At 40.3% G+C, this 16,488-nt stretch overlaps 1 protein-coding gene across 1 annotated transcript in view; it reads left to right on the top strand.

Annotated features, from left to right (window-relative positions):
- Nucleotides 1-16,113, top strand: part of PCDHAC2 (protocadherin alpha subfamily C, 2) — a 40,862-nt gene extending 24,749 nt beyond the window's left edge. Inside the window, exon 4 of the mRNA XM_008580987.1 lies at nucleotides 13,389-16,113. Coding sequence (XP_008579209.1) covers nucleotides 13,389-13,699 — 311 coding nt within the window. The 3' untranslated portion in view covers nucleotides 13,700-16,113. The remainder of the gene's footprint in view (nucleotides 1-13,388) is intronic.
- The last annotated feature ends 375 nt before the right edge of the window (nucleotides 16,114-16,488 follow it).

Genomic DNA, 16,488 nt, shown 5'->3' with positions numbered 1-16,488 from the left:
AAAAGACAAAAAAAAAAAAAAAAAAAAAAAAAAAAAAAAAGTCAGGCTTTCAGGAATCTCCCTAATCAGATAAACTACTCTTCCTTCCTGGGAAGAGTAAGTGAGGAAGTGGAGCTAAAGATGAAAGTTCTTTTCCTAGCACATCGCCTAATGGATGGAAGTATTGGTTTAGCAGGTGTTTCCTTTTCTATGGACAAAGGTGGAAATGTGGAGAGAGGAGAAAAATAGTTCCCACTACATTATTATATTAAGGGTGAAGAAATATTGTTTTACCCCAGGCTCAAGAGTGTTGTTTCAAGAGCTGGGGAGCAAGCAGGAGAGGACAATACTCTTTGGATCATCCACAGGCCGCTATGGAAGGAGTCAATCATGGGTCATGGTAGGTAGTGGAAAAGTCACTGTTCACAAAGTGATATCAGGAGACAGGAAATGCAGATTGCCTATCTTGTATGCATCTAGCATCTGTATCTGGGTGAAAGCATATTAAATGTATATCTAGGACTTCCCTGGAGAAGAAAAGAAGAAAATTAAGAGCCTGATTGGTGTGAATGTGTGTATTGGGGATTGACAGGTGGAGGGGTCTTAGGCCGGTATTCCTAAATCCCATCTGCTTTTCCTCAATGATGCTTTCTGTGTTGCAGACAGGGGGCAGGGTGGCTTTGGGCCAATTCTGTGGATCTTTATGTACCTCAAGATTTGTTTGTTTTTTAGGAGTATTTTGCATAATGGTCTAGTCTCACACTAGCTCCCTCCTTGAGATCCTAACAGGTTAGGCACCTCCAAAGTTTAGGGCTTCTCTGTACTTTCAGCATCTCTGATTTAAGATTAAATCACCCTGTACCCTGACAGTGATTAGGCCAAGGGACACAAGAAAGAGTATATAGTCATCAAACAACCACTTATTAAACACTTTCATCTGGCCAGGCTCTGTTCTAGGTGACACAAATATAATATTAAATATAACACAGTCCTGTCCTCATAGTCTAGTGGGAAAGACAGAAATATAGAGAAATAAGATAGAAATATTAAAATGTCATGTGACTAATTTAAAAATGGGCAAAGGAGCTAAACAGACATTTTTCAAAGGAAGACATACAAATGGCCAACAGATACGTGAAAAAATGCTCAACATCTCTAGTCATCAGGGAAATGCAAATTAAAACTACATTGACATACCACCTCACCCCAGTTAGACTGGCTAGAATCAAAAAGATGGTGAATAACAAATGCTGGCAAGGGTGTGGAGAGAAGGGAACACTCCTACACTGTTGGTGGGGCTGTAAGTTAGTACAACCACTATGGAAAACAGTATGGATTCTCTACAGATAGATCTTCCATACAATCCAGCAATCCCTCTTCTGGGTATATACCCAGAGAAATGGAAATCATCATGTGGAAGGGATACATGCACTCCTATGTTCATTGCAGCTCTATTTACAATAGCCAAGATATGGAATCAGCCTAAATGTCCATCAATGGATGATTGGATAAGGAAAGCGTGGTATATATATATACTATGGAATACTACGCTGCCATAAAAAAGATTGAAATACTCCCATTTGCAACATCATGGATGAACCTGGAGAAACTTATGTTGAGTGAAATAAGCAAAACACAGAGGGATAAATACCACATGTGCTCACTCATATGTGGGAGCTAAGAGAGAAAGGAAGGAAGGAAAGAAAGAACACAGTAGTGCAGTGGTCTTACAGAGGGAGGGGACATTCCTAGGACTGCAAAGCTGAGTTGGAGGGGAGGGAGAGGGGATTGGGGGATAATTGGGTGGGGACATGGGGTATAAAAGCAATTTCTGGTAATTTGTATCATGAATATTCATAATAAATAAATATAATAAAGTCAGATTCAACCTGCAAAAAAATAAAATAAAAAATAAAATGCCATGTGACAAGGGCCACAATAGTATCATGCATAGGCAGGACCAATAAGGGGAAGGGAAGCTGGGACAAATCACTAGGGCTGTCAGTCCAGAATGGAACCCAAGATCTCTCCATGTTGTAATCAGTACAAACCTTACATAAATAAGGTTAGCTGATTCACCTTTCCTGAGAGGGTCCCCCAAATTGTTTTCACAAGGCCCAAACCCTCTCTCAGCAACCATAAATAATGGATGTTGGGGGAACCCAGATATGCAAATGGAAATTTAGGGGACCAAGTCAGAGATTATTTGACTTTTAATACTGGGTATTGCAGAATGGTAAATAGAATGTGGGGAGGAAGAGAATTTCAGGGAAAGGAAACGGTGCATGCACGCAAAAAAAAAATTAGAAGTGAGTAATCTGGGTGAATAGGATAAGTGCATTTGATGGGTGGGGTGGGATAGAGGGCTGTTAGGAAATGAAATCAGAAAGGTAGACTGGTGGGCTAAACGGTTAGCTCAGTTGATTAGAGCGTGGTGTTAACAACAGCAAGCTCAAGGTTCAGATCCCTATACTGGCCAGCTGTAAAACAAACAAAAAGGTAGATTGGAGTCAGATTTGTAGGGCCTTAAATATCCTGCTAAAGAACTTGTAGTTTCATTTGTTGACAATGGAGAGTCACTAGAAGGTTTGTTTGTTTTTAGGAAAGGAGATTCTTTTAAGTTTCCTTAGCTCTACTGAATCTTCGAAGAAAAGAAGAAAAAAATAACAAGATGAGCTAATGAGCTATCAACTTAGTGTTTTCTTCTCCCAAACCAAGGGTTAAACTTTGTCTAGAAATGAGGAACCAAAGAAAGAGGTGAATGCAACTTTTTTTTTTTTTTTAAAGACCTGGCTTTAGAAATGTTCTTAGGTAGTTTTGCTATGATCATGACTTGGTATGATCATGTCTGAGAAAACGTGGAGAGTGAAGGGCAGGTTTGTTTTGATTTTGCCTTATGTTAAAAGGGAGGCAGCATGGCATCACACAGAGCTTCAAATCCCTGTTGTATCACTTAATAATTATGCAACCTGTGCCTCAGATTTACTAATGTGTAGAAGAGGAAAGACAAGGTTGTTGTAAAGATTAAATGAGATAATGCAAGCAAAATACTTAGCACAGTGCTTTGCTCATGGTAAGTACTCAAAAATATTATCAGAACTATTATTTCTCAGTGTAATACTCTTGGCAGTTAGCACAATGCCTGGCACACAGTAAACAGGATTCAAAATGTTTTTGCTAGATTAAATGGAATGGTATTGAAGTGCACAGAGTGGGGGAATAGTGGTGAAGAGGGTTCTTTTCATTCATTATCTTGCCCTCCTTCTACTGGAGTGTTCTGACAGCACCTCCATTTTACACCCTCGATGCAGGGATATCATTACTTGTCTAGAAATGGTTGCTCAAGGCTGAGAAGTGACACAGCAACACAGAGCCTGGGATTGCTGCCAAATTTTAAGAAGCACAGACTGTAATGTGAGGGGAGAGGGTAGAGAAGAGAAGTTTGAAAACCTTATCAAAGCCAGAGCCGTTTTATTGTTGGGTGAACAGATTATGCCTCACACAGTTTCACATGAGGCAGGCAGTGTGAAACCTTTGGGAAGAGTCACTGTCAAGTTGTGGTGCTGAGAAAGGAACCCAGCAGTGGGCTCTCACATCCAGGCAAGGCTGGATTTATGGGGCCCCACATTTAGAAAGGCCCTGCTTGGTTAGATAAGCTGTCGCCATCTTGAAGTTCTTAATAATTTGCCAACAAGTTCCCCACCCCTTTTTAATTTGCACTGGGTCCCACAAATTATGTAGCTGATCCTGGGTCCAGACTATCTGAGACAGCGACCATTTGTCTCAGGTAGTTTTTGAGCCACATTTGGTTAGTATCTTTTTAAATCTCTCTCTCTCTGATTTAATTATAAAAGAAACAAAAATAATAACAAATTAAATCTGTACAGAGGGAAGTGTACAGAACTAAAATAAAATTAGTAGTACCTCAATTCCTACCTCCAGTCACATTTCCCAGAAGTATTCAATAGTTTAGTGTGTCTCTCCCACAATTTTTTTTTTTTTTTTTTGCAACTGGCCTCTCCAAGAATTCCTATTAGTATGAATTTTAAGGTAGTGTATTTTCAAATAAAATACAATTACATTATCGATGTAAATATTAAATAATACAGCAGTATTTGCATATCAATGTTCGTTTTCCTCAATCCTACTCCCCTTCATTGAGGCAACCACTGCTAACAGTTTGTGTGTATCCTCCATATATTTTTTGTTATTAATAAGCTTTATTTTTTAGAGCAGTTTTATGTTCACAGCAAAATTGAGCAGAAAGTACAGAGTTCCCATATACCCTCTTTCTCCACACACATACAACCTCCCCATTGTCGATACCTTGCCCTGGGGTGGTACATTTGTTACAATTGATGAAACTACAGTGACCAAATTATTATCACCCAGAGTGCATAGCTTACATTAGGGTTCACTCTTCCAAATATTTTTCAAATTAATTTTTAGTCACATAATTAATGTACGAATATTTTTCCTATATTCCAAAGTATGTAGGTTTCCAAAAAGCAAAATGGGATAATGCTGTGCTTATTAATCTACAGCTTGTGTGTGTGTGTGTATGTGTGCGAGTGTTTAACCAACTCCTTCCTAAGTCGGTATATATAGACTTGCTTCATTTTTCTTTAATAAGGGCATAGTACTGTGTTGTTATTATAATTTATTTATCCAGCTTCCTATTGGTATTTATGTTTTTTAAACAATGCAATGCACATTCTTACACATATATCTTATGCACTCCTACTAGTATTTATGTAGGATAGATTTTCAGAAGTGGATTGCTGAGTAATAGGGTATGAAAATATCAAATCAGCATTCTCTTATCTGTAGTTGGATGCGCTTGTTGTACACTTCCCTCTGACTCCCACCTCCAGCTAGTGCTATATGTCACTTAACTCAATGACACCATCACCAAGAGATTTAGCCCCCAGGGTTGAGAATACTGGAGCAAAGAAAGGAGAATATTTACTTGTGAATAATAATAATAATAGCTAACCTGTATTGAACAGTTAAACCACACATCACATGTTATTTTAAGCACCTTACAAGTATTAACTACATTAATCTGTATCCCCAGAGATACGTCTATTGTTATACTCATTTTACTGCTTAGAAAACTGAGACACCTAGGGTTTAGTAAGGTCACACATCTATTGGGGGGGCAGGATCTGAAGCGGGCTGTTTGACTTCAGAGTCTGTGCTCTTTACCACTGCACATACCAGATAGAAAGTTTATGCCATCTTTATGCCAGAGTTTCTCTACCTTATTTATTCCTTAACACTGTTGTTGTAATTACAGATGCTTCTCGTCAGTCGAACCATCATAAGTCAGGGACTGTCTGTATTCATTTACTTGTCTTTTTCTGTTGCTATACTGTAATTCTTTGAGAGCAGGGTACCTGTCCTAATAATATTCATATTTGTATGCCTAATTTTTAATGTAATGTTTCATTTATTGTAAATAGTAAGTAAGTTTAGTTGAGTTAATAATGATGCCTCTGGGAAGTAGATATTATTATATCCATTTTACAGATGAAGAAACAAGAAGTCAATGTTAACCAATCAGTACAGTGGAAAATAGAAAGCAGAATGGTGGAGCTGAGATTTGAACACAAGGCTTTTAATACATATTCCAGTGTGCTTTCCACCATGTCTAAACTGCTTCCTTTGCTGCCTCCTTCACTGCCTCCTTCAGAGGGCTCTGGAGAATGGCTCCCTACCTAGCAACCATTACTAAGCTGGGAAGCGTCACAGCTGGAAGTCTTTAATGATCTCTGGGAGGTGCAGAGCCTGGTGGGAGGAGGGTCCTTGGAAAAGAGAGTTCCCGGAAGTACTGCATCCAAGAATAGGTTGTAAAAGGGGATGTCAGGTTCTTTAGAGGAATACTGCATGCCAACATTGTTCTATGTGATTTGTGAGCCTTGTTTCTTTAATGCTGGCAGTCAGATGGATACCTTTATCTTAAAGAAAGGGGGCTGAGAGCCCAAGTAACTTGCTCAAGGTTACACAGTAAATAAGTGGTAAAGCTGAGATTCCAATTCAAGTCTGTATGACCCCAGAACCTACATTTTAAGCATTCTGTTACCTCCAGATATAATAGCCAGCTGAAGAGGAAGGATTTTGGGAAGAGGCCATAAAGGAAAATTGCCCTCCCTAGATCCTGGGGGACCTTAGCAACCAGGAAATAAGGTAGAGAAAACCTTGCAGCCTGAGCCCTGCTGGATGGAGCAGGGTGGAGGGACGGTAAAAAGAAAAAACTGTGATTTAGTTTTTAGCTGACTATGAAGAGCTAGGAAGGTTTGAGACAAGCCATTCCAATGTTTGAATCTGGGTTCGCAGCACATCATGTCTTTATACTCCTAACCTAGAAATGGCACAGTTATTTTGGGCACAAAGCAAGAGCTGTGGCTTTAAAAATATGCCAAGTATATTTATCTCTTCCGCTCCAAGATTACTGAAAATTAGCCCAGCTGTGGCCTGAGGCACCAACAGCCACAAAATCTTTCAGATCAACTCATCCCCAGCCAAAGAGAGTGAAACACCCAGAAGTAGCAGCTCCAGTGGCCTCTGGGGAGTATCAGATCAGCCTCCACGTTGCCACGCCTGACCTCCCATCACACGCACACCACCCCTCCCCAACTACTCTAGCTTGTGAATTGAGCTCAACTCTGTCTCCTCCCCCATCCCCAAGGCTTCACAAGAAGTAAAAAAAATAAAATAAAATAGCAGTTCAATTACTGAGCCGGGGAATCAGTGAGAGAATAATTTTTCAGCTTCATTATCAAATCCCTGTGTGATTCAGGGCAAATCGTCTTGCTGTAATTTATGCCTTCAGATTCCTTACCTATAAAATAAAAATCTTTTAAGTATATATTTAAATAAATAAATTTATAATAGTAGTTTTAATTATAACAAAGTAAAATTAAATTTATTCAAATAAGTAAATATGAATGCAGATACTCAATAAACTGCCTGACCCATAATAAGCAATAAATCAATAGTCCTTAAACAAATGAATGAATCTTCTGCTGCTCTGATCTTACTAACAAGTAAAATTCAATGAGTTTTTTCTTTGTGCCAGGCACTGTGCTATGTGCTCTATAAGGGTAATTACATTTAATTCTACAACATGCCAGTGAAGTGGGTGCTATTACCTCAGTTAAAATTGAGGCCCAGAGATGTTAAATAATTTACTAAACATCACTTAATTTATATGATATAGCCAGGTTTCAACCTAGATATTCTGATTAGAGCCTAAATTCTTACAGAGAACAGGAAGTATATTTTTGCATTTCTCCTTTCCATGGAAAATTCTTTCCACTGTCAACTGAAAGACTGAGAAGCCTCAGGGAAATGCTGGAAATGCTAGCCCAGGTGGTTTTAGCTTTCTCCCTCTCTCTGATCCTGGACAGGATTTGGGTTTCAGACCACGATTCTCCTGTGTTTTGTGGGCTGTGATTACTTAGATTAGCTTTGCCCAATTCATAAAGATTTGGGGGTGGAGGAGGGGGGAGGCGGAGCTTGTCCAGTCGCTCCACAAACCACACAGATGGCAGGATGGGGGATGGGGAGCGAACTTGATATATTTTACAACCTGGTCTTTCAGCCGTTTGATGGCGGACAGTTTTTGCCTTTTAGTCAGGCTGAGCATATATAATTCTACAATCTGCCAAGTTGTGGCAGAGAGAGATAGAGACAGGGAGATGAAATGGTTGCTGAAAGCCAAGAAGGCTCAAACGAAATCAAAGCTGCTTGAAAAACTGCAGTGCCTGGCTCTTGTGGCAGAGGAGACAAGGAGGCGGGAGAGGCGAGGTTTCCCTGCGCAGAAAACCTGGATGTTCATTTGCAAACCCTGAATCTGCAGAGCCTTCCGTTCGCTGACTCTTCCCTGGGCAGCCAGAGGCGGAGGCAGCAGCAGCCGCCGCCCGCGCCGGAGAACGAGCAGTCCCGGGGAGCGGGCTGGCTGGGCCGGAAAGGGCTGTAATCATTTAATAGCCTTTGCTGGCTGCACTGACTGAGCAGAGTGGGCGGTAGGCCGACTCTAGAGTGCTGTCTGGCAAGATAAGCCCCGGCTTTAATCAAAATGATGGTTTTTCTGGAAGCTGTGTATTAACCTCAGCTCCGAAATCCCAGAGATGGTAACAAAGGATGAATGGGGCGCGAAGGGGCGGGGCTGAAAGCTGGAGACTGGCAGTGATTTTCCTGACTCGTCACTCCCGCATCTACCCCGTCCCCCCCACCTTTACTCTTTCTTTCGCCTGATTCTAGCTTAGGAGGCTCCTGCCTGTATCAGTGTGTCTTCCCAAATGGTAACAAGACAGAAAATAACTATAATAATTGCTACACTTGTATAATGCATTAGGGTTTTCAAAGGACCTTGATATACAGCTCGAGGTGTGAGTCTCCTAGCTGGAGTCAGAGCGCCTAAAGTTGAGTCCCAGGCTCCACCAGTTGGTAACCATGTGACCGTTGGTTCTTGGTTCCCTCATCTATAAAACAGACATATCTATAACACATAGATAGTGGCAATATCTACTTTATATGGTTCTTGTGAGGACCCAAAATTATATTGCATGCAGATAGGCTTAGCTCTGTGCCACACACATAGGAAGGGCACAGTAAATGTTAACTACAGTACATAGATAACCCGTGATATAGACAGGAAGGTGATCATCTTCATTTTATGGATGAGAAAACTGAGGCTCAGAAATACTTCTGTAAGTTGCCCAGGAATATGCTCTAGTAAGCGACAGAGCCAAGGCAGATCCTCAAAACCAGAAGGAAAACAAAGCAAGATGAAGAGAGGAAAAGAGAATTAAACACCCTCCAACGTTCTCCAGCCCGTCCCCCTGTGAGAGATTTCTTGAAAGTAGTATCCTTGGTCAAAATGACTTTGTGTTTTTCTGTTAGGGAAAATCAGTGTAAATCAGAAAAGCCCTTCCGGGCCTTAGTGATTGTCTCGAGCAGTTCAGAATGGGGGTTGAGGTGAGTTTACAAGCTTGGCATTTGCTTCACAATCTTCCGGATCTTCTCCGGCATTTGCATTGGTAGAGCCTCTAGCCCAATCGCTCCTAGTCCCTGAGGCTCAACTCCATAAACCCAGGCAGCCAGAGTTCATTCGTTTAGCATGAAAGAGGAAAAGTAGGAATTTTGCCAAAAAGACCTCTGGGCAGTGCCTAAGAGAAATGCCTAAACTAGATTATAGCATTACGTGAAGTGGCCAGCTACTTCCAGAGGGCAGTTTTTAAAGCCGAAGATGAAGATCTATATACTTTAAAAAAAAAAAAAAAATGTTGTTCTGATTTTGCCAAAAAGACCTCTGGGCAGTGCCTAAGAGAAATGCCTAAACTAGATTATAGCATTACATGAAGTGGCCAGCTACTTCCAGAGGGCAGTTTTTAAAGCCGAAGATGAAGATCTATATACTTTAAAAAAAAAAAAAAATGTTGTTCTGACGTTAAAATGTGTTTCTACCCATTGTGAAGAAATCAGCCAATACAAAAAGAAGAAAAAGGCAAAACCATTTTCTATAATTATCATCATATTGTATTAAAACTTTTAAATCCTGTTGGGTTGTAATTGGAATGTCTAGGAAGGGCGCTGCCTAAACGTTCTGACCCCTATCAGTGTGATGTGTGCCCCAAATCCTCTTTCTAGGCTCTAATAGGTCCATTCATTTAGGTTTTGACTGCTTCTCAGTAGTGTCTTTGCCTGAGGGTTGCCCTGGGAGCAGAGGGGAGGAGACTTCTGGGAGATGCCAGGAGAGGGGAAAGGAGGCAGCGCTGAAAGAAGAATCACTTCCTTGATTGACCATTTGCTGGCACTGGACCCCGGCTGGGATTAGGGTCAGAAACAGTGCATCTTCCTTTTTTGTTTTCTTCAGAAGGGAACATCTCCTTAATTCTGCCCCAAAAGTACAATATTTTACAGACAAAGCTGACCAAGAGTCTTTACTGCTTTTAGCCAAAAGGAATTCAGATTAGAAGGTCAGTAAGTGTTTGTCAGATCCTTAAACCATTGCTTCCCCTGAATGAATCATAGTTCAGATGCTGCTCAGACCACAAAGTTTGCCTACACAATGGCCAGAACTGGTTAGGCACAACATCTGTGAGGGAGTGGAGAAACCACATCTTGTTCTGGTCTGCAGAAGCTGAATATGTAGAAGCTGCACCTGAATAGATCTCCAGTTGCTTCTTGAAGTTTAAGCTAAATCAGATAGAATGAAGACTCCCATCATAGGACAGGAAGTTCAGTGACGTGTAAAAGAAGCTGATTAACTCTTGGTGGTCCAGCTGTGAGGGGCTTCCTTCACCTATAGATGTGGCCATTAATGTCCTTTAACTCTGCAAGGCGAAGCTATCTCTGGGCCCTACATCTCCAAATGACAGTCCTTGGGCCTTATGCAGTATCGTGGCTATGGTTGAAAAAAATTTCTTCTCTGGGCTCTGTGAGGGCAACTCAGGACTGTGGAATGGCACAGAATGGCACCAGTTCTAGGTGCCAAATTGGAGGCTTTTAAATACACTTTCTCCCTTTTGTTTCAGTCTCTCAGAGACAGGGCCTGTATATGAAAGGTAAACAGGCAGATCCTGGCTGAGCTCAATTGTGGATTTGATTATCTTAGATAGATCAAACAAATTAGTCTTAATCTCAGAGAAAAAATATCCATTGTCCCATCTCTAAAGTGCTATAGTGTCAGCTCTGCCAAGAGAAGCATGGTGTAAGAAAAGGGGTTTGGGAGAGAGAAGAAAGTTTTTGCTCCTTCTCCCTACCGACAGCTATAAATTTGCAATATCCTTATCCTGCCCTTCTAGGCCCAAGAGCTGTGCCATATATTATTGCTCATATGTGATGCCATTTACCAAGCTCTTCTATTGTGCTAGGGATCAGGCTTAGCACTTTACATGTGTTACCTCTTTGTCTTTAAGAACTCCAAAAGTGCCATCAGTGGGGAGTTCTTTGGTGTGCTAAAGAGTGGGTACAACTTTCTCTTCTGATATCAGTTCTTTCATTTATCCATTCAGCAATTATTTATTAAACACCTGTTATGGGGCAAGGACTGTGGCAGGCACTGGTTGTATATTGGTAAATAAACAGATATATTTCCTGCTTCTGTGGACCTTCCAGGGATAGAAACTACTCGGTGAAGGGGGTGCTGTTTGGCTAGGATGGTCATAGAATGCCTCCCTGAGGAGGGTACATATTAGCACGGACTTGAAGAATGAGGAGTCATGCTAAGGATAGAGGGGAGATCATTCAAGACAAAAGGAAACCATATGTGTAAACATATTGAAGAAAAAACAAATCCAATGGGTATTTGAGGAACTGAAAGAAGCTGAGAAGGAGATTTGTAAATGAGATTGGAGAAGAAAAAAACAACACATTTTTGAAAGGACTCGTATAGCATGGTAAGGAGTGTGCGTTCCCCTCCTCCCCACACACACAAGGCAATAGAAAGACTTTGAATAATTTTAGGCAGGGGAGTGATATATTCTAATTTCTATTTTTAAAGGATTTAACTGTATGTTTGCTATACTTCAATTTTTAAAAAGGGAGAAAGACTTTAAGGATTGAAGATGATTATGGCTACTATGTGGAGGATTAGAGAGAGGCAAAAGTGGAAGCAGGTTGAACAAGAAGAAGGTATTGCTGTAATACATAGAAGAGACAATGATGTCCTGAAAAAGAGTAGTGGTAGTGAAAAGTGGGAAGAAAAGAACAGACCCAAGGTACACTGAGGGGGCAGAAATGAGAGATCTTGATGATATAAATGGAGAATGAAGAATAGAAAAAAATGACGAATAGCTCTGAATCTTCCTGGCTTGAGCAACGGAGTGAATGGGGTGTCATTTATTGAGACTGGAATGATTTAGAAAGGAATAGATGAGAGGAATCAAGAGTTTGATTTTTGATTCCTTCAGTTCGAGATGCCCCTGAGATCTCCAAGTTGACAGGCAGATAGGCAGTTGGTGGATACATGAGGTTAGAGCACAGAGAGACATGGGATTTCAGATTATAAATCTGAATCTCATCAGCATATTTAGATGGTATTTATACTCACGGACATGACTGAGATCTCAAAAGGAGAGAGTAAAGAGAAGAGGGTCTTGGGCCAAACCCAAGGAGGCTCCAACACATGGTGAAGAGGATTCTGCAAAGGAAACTGACAAGGAACAGCCAGAGAAAAAGGTCAGGAGAATGTTTTGACAAAGAACTCATAGGTGTTTCAAACAGGGGTTGACAAATGCTGCTGAGAGGTTCAGTAAGATGAGGACTAAAATGTGACCATTGGTTTTGGAAATAATTTAATTAGTAACTTGACATGAGCAATGTTAGAAAAGTAGTGCTCAGGGATGCCAAATTAGAGGAAACAGAAGTGATAGAAAGTAATGGTAATAGCGGATGCAGACAATCCCAAACTGCAATCGAACATAAACAGTTTATTTGGTGGAACATCTCCACCAAAGGAGCAGTGTCAGACATGTAAACAATGCTGTGATGTCAAAGGGTTCCAACATCATGGCCACTGGGATTACTTTGCTCAGACAGACCATTATTCTTTCTGTCTAGCTCTGACTTCTACTCTTCTAGTCTTTCAACTAGACTCGGGAAAGTCTGGTATTAAAAACCTCTATGGATATGTAATCATTTTCCAAGATTCAGTGCAAATTTCACCTCTTCTCTGGAATCCCCTATAACTTTCTCAGGTATAACTAATAATCTTCTCTTCTGGAGTCCCACAATATTTTACACACACCTCAGTTACTGCATGTATCAAATTGGTTTATAATTGCTTGAATGTATGTCCCAACTAGACTGTGAGCACTGAGGGAGGGGACTCGGTTTGGAAAGTAAGATTGACTCCCAGTGCTTAATCCAAACAAATCAGCCCAATTTACAGCAGAATTCCATCCTTTTAGGCTGTGCAGTGTCCTGTTGTACCCCACTTTTTCTCATCTCTTCTCTGTCCCATCACCTCTCAGGTTTATTGCAATAGAATTAGGATCAAATAATTGATTCAACTAATTTATCTTCTGTTTGGCCAGAGTAGGAGTCAAAATACATTTGTAACAAAGTTTTCTCTAAGCCGTAAACTAAAATTAGCATATTCTGCCTTAACCCAGTGTATTTCCTGTCCCATTCCCAGGCAAGATAACCACAATCATATTGTTCAGGAAATTCTTCACAAAGAACTGAAAGTATTACTAGAAAACTAGATTCCTGGACACCTGGTGAGAAAATCTGCCCTTCTGCTTCTTTCTAAATACTTGCCTTCCCCCTCAAGCTTAAAGAAATAACCCTCGATTTCTTGGGGACCCAGCTGTGCAGCTTCTCCTGTACTCCACCAGTAGTTTGGCATCGAGGGCACATTTGACTCTGTTACTGATTTGTGATGTTTTGTCTTTCAGAACCAGAGGCAGGAGAGGTGTCCCCTCCAGTCGGTGCTGGTGTCAACAGCAACAGCTGGACCTTTAAATATGGACCAGGCAACCCCAAACAATCCGGTCCCGGTGAGTTGCCAGACAAATTCATTATCCCAGGATCTCCTGCAATCATCTCCATCCGGCAGGAGCCTACTAACAGCCAAATTGATAAAAGTGACTTCATAACCTTCGGCAAAAAGGAGGAGACCAAGAAAAAGAAGAAAAAGAAGAAGGGTAACAAGACCCAGGAGAAAAAAGAGAAAGGGAACAGCACGACTGACAACAGTGACCAGTGAGGTCATCAAATGGAAACAAGCCACTTAGCCAGTTTTTGTAATAATGGCAAATCTCTCCCATGTAGCAATTCCCTGCTCCTTTCTCCTGTCCACATGAGCCCTCTTAGAGACCTCAGAAATCTGCAGAAAGTTCCCTGTGTCTGTCTAGATCGCATTTAACAGGTTTTGTCTTAAAAGCTTTACTAAGTCTGGTGTTAACTCTTTCTCTCCACTCTGGCTTGTTTTCAGAACCTAAAAAGCAGACCCAAGTTTCCTTTCTCCTCCGCCGCAAAGGAGAGGCTTCCCAGCCCCGCCAGTGAGAGGTTGGACTCTCTGCCCTGTGCTCCGGGGATCCTGTCTTGATGACACTTGCAGGGCAGGCTGAAAGGTTTTAAGATTGAGCAAGCAGTTTGTGGCCACAGGGTATGTGTGGCCACCACGGGTACGTGAGTGCCAGATATTGGCTGGAATGGGTCAAATTAGACTAGTAGTTGGTACAAGAAAGGCTGGGAAACAAAGGCAAATTAACAGTGGGAGTTATCAGTCTGGAGGGGAAATGTGAAACTAAAATGGACCAGACTTCCTAAATCTTATAATTCAAGAGGTGGTGGCCACCTTCTAGAAAGACAAAACTACTCCCACGGGCAAGGCTTTAGGAATCCCTAAAGTTTGTTGGCTGTGGTGTCATTAAACCTAAAATCTGAATTATACCTGCAAGCCAATAAACAGTTCAGTGCTTAACAGAGAGCCAGCCAGGGCAACAGAGCAGATCTGATATATTTCCTGTATATGTCCTTGTGCTCACTTTATCTAAAATTCTTTTGCACACAGTGTTTATGAAAAGGTTAAATCCTTTTCCAGCAACACATATGCAAAAGCAAAAGAAAAAAGAAAACCCCAACACCTCACTTTATGCTTTGTTGTTTGATAGATTTATTTAAAAAAGAGAAAGTCTATAGCTATAAATCTTTAAAGAGAAATATGATGAATACAGTTCCCCTAAACTCCCCTCAAAAGAGAATTCAGTCTACAGCCATTTAAATGATCATTGCTGCTACAGAAGTGCTTTAAGAGAATTGCCTGAAACATCTGTATTATACCAGCCACCTGCCAATCACAGCTTTACTCTTTCAGGTCACTCTGGGGCTGCCTCTTGCATGTATTAATTACTAAATAAAAGGACCTTTCTCTCTCTCTTTTCTAAGAAACAATATGTGCACTTTGAATACACAACCTTCTCTAACCAACTATATCAAGACCCAGAAATTGAAGAAAAATATTGTTTTCTCATACATACAGTGAGCAGACTTTTCAGTCCTCCAATTCTGTGACTTGTCTTGGTGTGCTAGTCTACACCTTCTCTTTGGTTTAGTTTTCCTTTTCTATAACACTCTGCATTGCTAATCTTACTAACACGTACGATGTTACCTGAAATCAACTTCCCATATGTATGCTGTATGCTATTATAAGACTCCTGAAATATACTTACTCTGTGCTTGTGTATGTGAATGTTAATGCAACTATTACCTAGAGTGAACTTTAAGCTTTATTGTTGAATGTAATTTCATTATATTTCCTTTTGTACACCTGTGAAAAAGTGAAGTAGTGTTTTTTTAACCATTGTTAATCAGCTTTTGTGTATGAAAGACACAGTAAAATTTCTTTCTTAAATCAAGATACTGGTGATTCAAGGAATTTTATTTATGGTCAGCCAAGAGCCATCTCTTGCCAAGACTCCTGCTGGCAAGAGAATGGATAAAGCTGTTTTTTTCTAGTAACAATTTTGGAGTGATTACTGAAGATATTCCTTGAGGGTGTGCAAGCACAAATTTTACCAATCTGACCTCCTTGAAGTTGCAGAAATCTAATGATATCTGGAATATCAACTCATGGAAAATAATAAAATTTAATGTCACCTTAAATAAGACATTTTAATTTTGTTATAATGTACAATTTAGAAGTTTGCTTAATTATATTATAGATTTAAAAGTTAATATAAAAGAGGTAGGAGTCTGTTATAAAAAAAAAAGCATTAAATCTCAAAAAAAAAAACTGTCTTGTCTACTTTTAGCTTCATTCTCCCATATTTTGAAGGGTGTGTAACTTCAGCTCTGCGGGATTGCATGGGGTAAAACTTGTTACCAACACATGTGAACCATTGCTACATTGTAGGTTGTGATCATTTTGCCCCACTGAAGCCCATGTATCTGACCTTACGTGCCTTTTGAACTAGGAGAATCGGGCTAATTTATTAATGATGATAATTATGATGTATCTGTACAGCACTTTTTACATTTGCAAAGTGCTTTCCAATCCATGTCAGTTACTAGTTATTACAGCTGTAAGGATAAAACACGCCATGTGGATTCATTTTTAATTGGTGCTATTGGTATTTCCTTTGTTATTGCTAATAAATGAAAAATGGTGGTATGAAAGAAATGGTGGTCATTTCTAAGTATAAGAGTAGGAGAAAATAGGACACTGATTATTGTTAGCCATTATTACTGAAGAAGATTGCTGTAGTATGAAACTTACTGTATCACTCCGCCTAATCATCCTGGCTTTTATGTTCATTACTAAGGCAAAACACCCAGTGGAATCAAGAATGAAACACCACAATATTACTAAAATAGGCAGCCAGGAGGTTGCTGGGGCACTTCCCAGTACACTATTTCAGTTTTTAATAAGAATTGAAACAAACCAATTTTTATCACTAGAACCCCTCCAGTCATCTTGTTTATTACATGTTTAGCCCTTGCACCTCTCTACAATTGGGAAGCCAAATAATGTCCCCAAGAAATTAACTTTTA

This window comes from Galeopterus variegatus, unplaced genomic scaffold (assembly GCF_000696425.1).
Source record: "Galeopterus variegatus unplaced genomic scaffold, G_variegatus-3.0.2 Scaffold2229, whole genome shotgun sequence".
NCBI lineage: Eukaryota > Metazoa > Chordata > Mammalia > Dermoptera > Cynocephalidae > Galeopterus > Galeopterus variegatus.
Note: the sequence above shows the minus strand (reverse complement) of the source record. Positions and strands in the feature narration are given on the sequence as shown.